The following is a 4,193-nucleotide window of genomic DNA, read 5'->3' as shown; positions in this document are numbered from 1 at the left end:
TTGTCTGTTTAAAAGACAAGGGATCCTCAATGCTATCATCAGATATGATGACTTTGGCTTGTGTCAAACTCATATATTGTTTTGGTCCTTAATTTCAACTTTTAGTTTGTATCACACTTATTCTTGATATTGTTGTTTCTAAATATCAATTATACCCTTCAGTCAACCTTTGGGTTAATAAGTGGCTAAAATTTAATTTTGTGTCTATCCCTAACATTTAAAATTATTTAATAGGTTTTTGAACCTTTAATTTCATATCTACTGAATCCTTACATTTTTCAATTATATGTTCGAAGGTCATTGATGTATTTGACATTTTTTGTTTTAATAAAAATCATGACATATTCTACTTGAGTTGAAAGATTAAAGTTTATGTCCTATCACGCTTAAAATTATTTATTTATTTTGGTAAAGCACACTTAAAATTCAATTTTAAATGTAATAGAGTAGTTAATTTTATAAAATTTTGAATACTAAATGAATATTTAATTTATCTAAATATTTTAAACATTTAGATTTAGAATGATAATAGATATGTTATTTAATCTTTTTATTTGACAATAACTATGTTTTGGCCTAAGTTAGGAAAATGGTCATCGCAGCTTTTTTGTAGGGGGAAAAAATAATATATGTATATATGAATTCAGGAAATTCGTGGCTTAATTAGTAAGATTTGGCACAACAAATTCCCGGAAACAGCCTTCGAACCCTATACTTCCATCTTCATCTTCATCTACTTCTTCAACCCCTTCCTCTTTCGTTACTCTTAATTCTCACTCTCCAACTCTCTCTGCTATACAGACTTCGGATCTGCCATGGCAGACCCCTCCAGACCCGTCACCGGCTACCCTGCTTATCCCAACGGCCGGCCGCCGCCCTCCAATTCCCAGCCTCATGGCCAAGCCTATCCCTACGCTGCTCCTCCTTATTCCTATCCTACCCAATACGCCAATCCCTACGATTCTACCCATCAGAATGCTCGCCTCTCCTTTCTCCGAGCCCTTATTGCCGGAATCATCGTCGTCTTCATCATCACCGCCGTCATTCTTTTCATTATCTGGCTTGTTCTCCGCCCCCAACTCCCTGAGTTTCGCGTCGACTCTTTTCAGGTTACCAACTTCTCCACTGCCTCTCAGTCCCTCTCCGCCTCCTGGTTCATTGGGTTTTCCGTCTTCAATCCCAATAAGAAGATGACTGTTTCTTACGACTTCATCGAATCCACCGTTTTTTATAATAACGAGTTCCTTTCCCAGACCCGAGTCCCTCCATTCACTCAGGATAAGAGGACTCAATCTGTTGTTAATGCCTCTCTCTCCTCTCTCACTGCCTACATCGAAGCTTCGACTGTGAATAAAATTAACGATGACCGCCGACGAGGGACCGTCAAATTTAATGTGGGGGTCTCGGCTGGTGTCAGGTTCCGCGCGGGTTGGTGGAAGACCAGGAGGCGATTGCTTAGGGTTCTTTGCGAGGACCTGGCGGTTGGCTTGTCGTCGTCGAATAGCAGCGGTTCCGGTAAATTGATACGTGAATCAAGGGCCTGCAGAGTCGGCATATGAGTGATTTTCTGCTCTTATAGTCGGCTCTTGATTTAATACGACTTAACCCCATGTTTAAAAGGGATTTAATTTTATTCAAAAAAAAAAAAAAAAAACGAGGAATTCATGTAGGCGTAAATGTACATGGATTTTTTAGGCTATGAGTGAGTAGTAGTAGTCTTTAAGGGGAGGTTGTATAGTTTATGATATTTTTGCTATCTGATTCTGATGTTGATTTCTTATCTCCTCCTTTTTGGAATAAGGTAAATGGTTTCTTTTCTTATTGAGATGTATCAATCTAGGATCCTGAACTGAGGGAAATGTAACGAAGTGAAGAATATATGTTGGTGTATGCAGGCAGGATATGAACAACATTTTTAGTCTCTTCTCTTAACTTGATGTTATTCTAATTAGTTCATTGCAATTCTGTTTATACCATGGCTGTTGATCCAATTATATTGTTGCTTTTAGTGCACGCCCAAGTTGATTGTATCTGTGGTGATTTGGTACATGGTTGTGCTCTAACACCTGTTTTGAGTGCTTACATAAGACTTGATTTTGTTGCTTCTTTTGGTGTCAGATATGTGCATCCGATGATTGAGGTAATTCTTTGCTATGTTTTAGTGCTCTGTTCACAGTTTTTACTACAGAAGCTAGGCTTCAATCCTTACTTTTTAGATTTTTAGAATGTATATCAGTTCAGGAGGTTCAGGGATTGTTTCCTCAAAGACATTGTTTATATGCTCCCCCTCCTCAGGTACTAGGAAATTTGGAAGGAATTTCAAATGTTCGTTGGGAGTTAGTACCATTCTCTAGTCATAAAATTTGTGCAATGCTTTCCACTGACTCAGTGAATTTCTCTTATTTGTTGTCACTTAAATTCAAAATTCTTACTGATGAAGATCAATAGAGTAGCAGGAAAATGCTTCCTACCGACAAAATAACTCTCCTCTGTTCATTCTTTTCTCGTTTGAGAATAGTGTTCTCCAATACAAGGCTTGAAAGCTGGTCAGTGCCAGCCTAAAAGGCTAGATGTAATGCTGAAATGAGTCTTTGGTTTGGACTTTCAGTTGGTTAGAATGACTAGTTGACTGAAAACTTTGTTTTGTGTTGGAGCAACAGGTGAGCTGAGCAGATAAAGTAGGATATGAGCGAGGGGAGGTTGAGCATGTTTACTGAAGTAGTTGAAATGAGAGGAAGGGTAGGTATGTTTAGTAAACGAAGTTGGTCGTTGGTTATTTTCAGGCATGCTTATGCAGATTTTCAGTTCTAGAAGCCAAAACTCAGAGTTTGTTGGTTTGGTCGTTTTTTGTAATTCTCACCTCTCTCTAAATTTCTTTCCACCCACCTTGGTTGCAATGCATTGCCCTCTAATCATGCCTGGTTAGTTTCAAATTTCTAATCTAGAAAGATATGGTTGAGCTTCCCACATTCAAGGTTTTGTGATGGTAATGCATTGGGTGATGATTGAGTCGCATGGTTATTTCTCTTCTTAGTCCTGTCCTCTTGGCTCCTTACATTCACTGTCTCTATGCCATGGACAGAGGAGTGAACACAGAGAGTTATGTTAATGTTGAGTCAAGCTAATTGAAATTGATTCGCTTTCTTAACAAAAATTTCCTTGGTGACATTACTAGCCAGAAATCTGACCCAGCCGCCATGTATCCTTGATTCTCTTATTTGAAATGTGGTTTCCCTACAATACGAATTTTTTTTTTCCTCCCTTTTTGCTACAGATGTGTGAATTTGTGACAGATTATCTAACAACCCACGAGTTTGAGTTAGAACTTAGGGATGGTGGTGTTTGCCACTAGTGCCAAGCAATATAGGGACATGGCTTTATTAAATGAAATCATAATTCTGTCTATCTAGATTCTATTACATTGCTGGCCTAGGTTTTGGATCAGTTTTATAAATCATCATCTCAATAGTTTGTATTATTCAAATTAGAGAATTTAATGATGGTGATGTGGTTTTTGTTAATTCTAAATGCTACATAGGAATCTTTTTGGGTGACACTACTAACCAATAACAGCAAGCTACTTAGCTTCTGTACTGCCTGATTGGACACTTCAGCTGGCCTTGGAATGAGTGCTATGCTATGGCATGTTTGCTTCTTTCAGCTAGAAATGGACAACTCTCTGTACTATACTTGATTTATGCCTTGTTTCACAATTTGAATCTTTAGCAGATTTGCTCTCTGAAATTGAATTTTTGAAGGACAACCCATGTGAGATTTTGGAGTATTTGATGTTTTTCAGGCATATAAATGCATATTCATTTATATTCTTGTCTCATGTTTAATTCTCGTTATGTCTTCAAATAAGGGGGGTAGGTAGAGATTTGAAATGTTGGCTTTTAATTGAGTTTATTGTATTTGTTATTATTTTTACTGGTTTAACTATGTTTGGGTTTTTTTTTATTATGTTTATATTCATCCCTCGTTTTTCCTTTCCCATAATCTCAAGATTTGAATTTAATGTGAAGGTGGTAAGGTCATAGATTTTGTGGAATTACTATAAATCTGGATCTGGGCATAACTGATTATGATGGCTTCAAAAAATTTTCTTCAGATTGTAAATTGAAGAAATTAGTGACTCTGTTTTCAAGAAAACAATTTTTTTTAAAAAAATATATTTTCAAAAGAGATGTTTA

At 36.9% G+C, this 4,193-nt stretch overlaps 1 protein-coding gene across 1 annotated transcript; it reads left to right on the top strand.

The window, feature by feature from the left end:
- The first annotated feature begins 574 nt into the window (after positions 1-574).
- Positions 575-1,932, top strand: LOC120087651 (Late embryogenesis abundant (LEA) hydroxyproline-rich glycoprotein family). Its single transcript, XM_039044494.2, has one exon. The coding sequence runs from the start codon at positions 816-818 to the stop codon at positions 1,557-1,559; it is 744 nt and encodes a 247-aa protein (XP_038900422.1). The 5' UTR covers positions 575-815; the 3' UTR covers positions 1,560-1,932.
- The last annotated feature ends 2,261 nt before the right edge of the window (positions 1,933-4,193 follow it).

The sequence above is a fragment of the Benincasa hispida genome, chromosome 10 (genome assembly GCF_027475165.1).
Source record: "Benincasa hispida cultivar pf3 chromosome 10, pf3_genome.v1.1, whole genome shotgun sequence".
Lineage (NCBI taxonomy): Eukaryota > Viridiplantae > Streptophyta > Magnoliopsida > Cucurbitales > Cucurbitaceae > Benincasa > Benincasa hispida.
The sequence above is the reverse complement of the archived record's forward strand: the minus strand, read 5'-3'. Positions and strand labels throughout refer to the sequence as shown.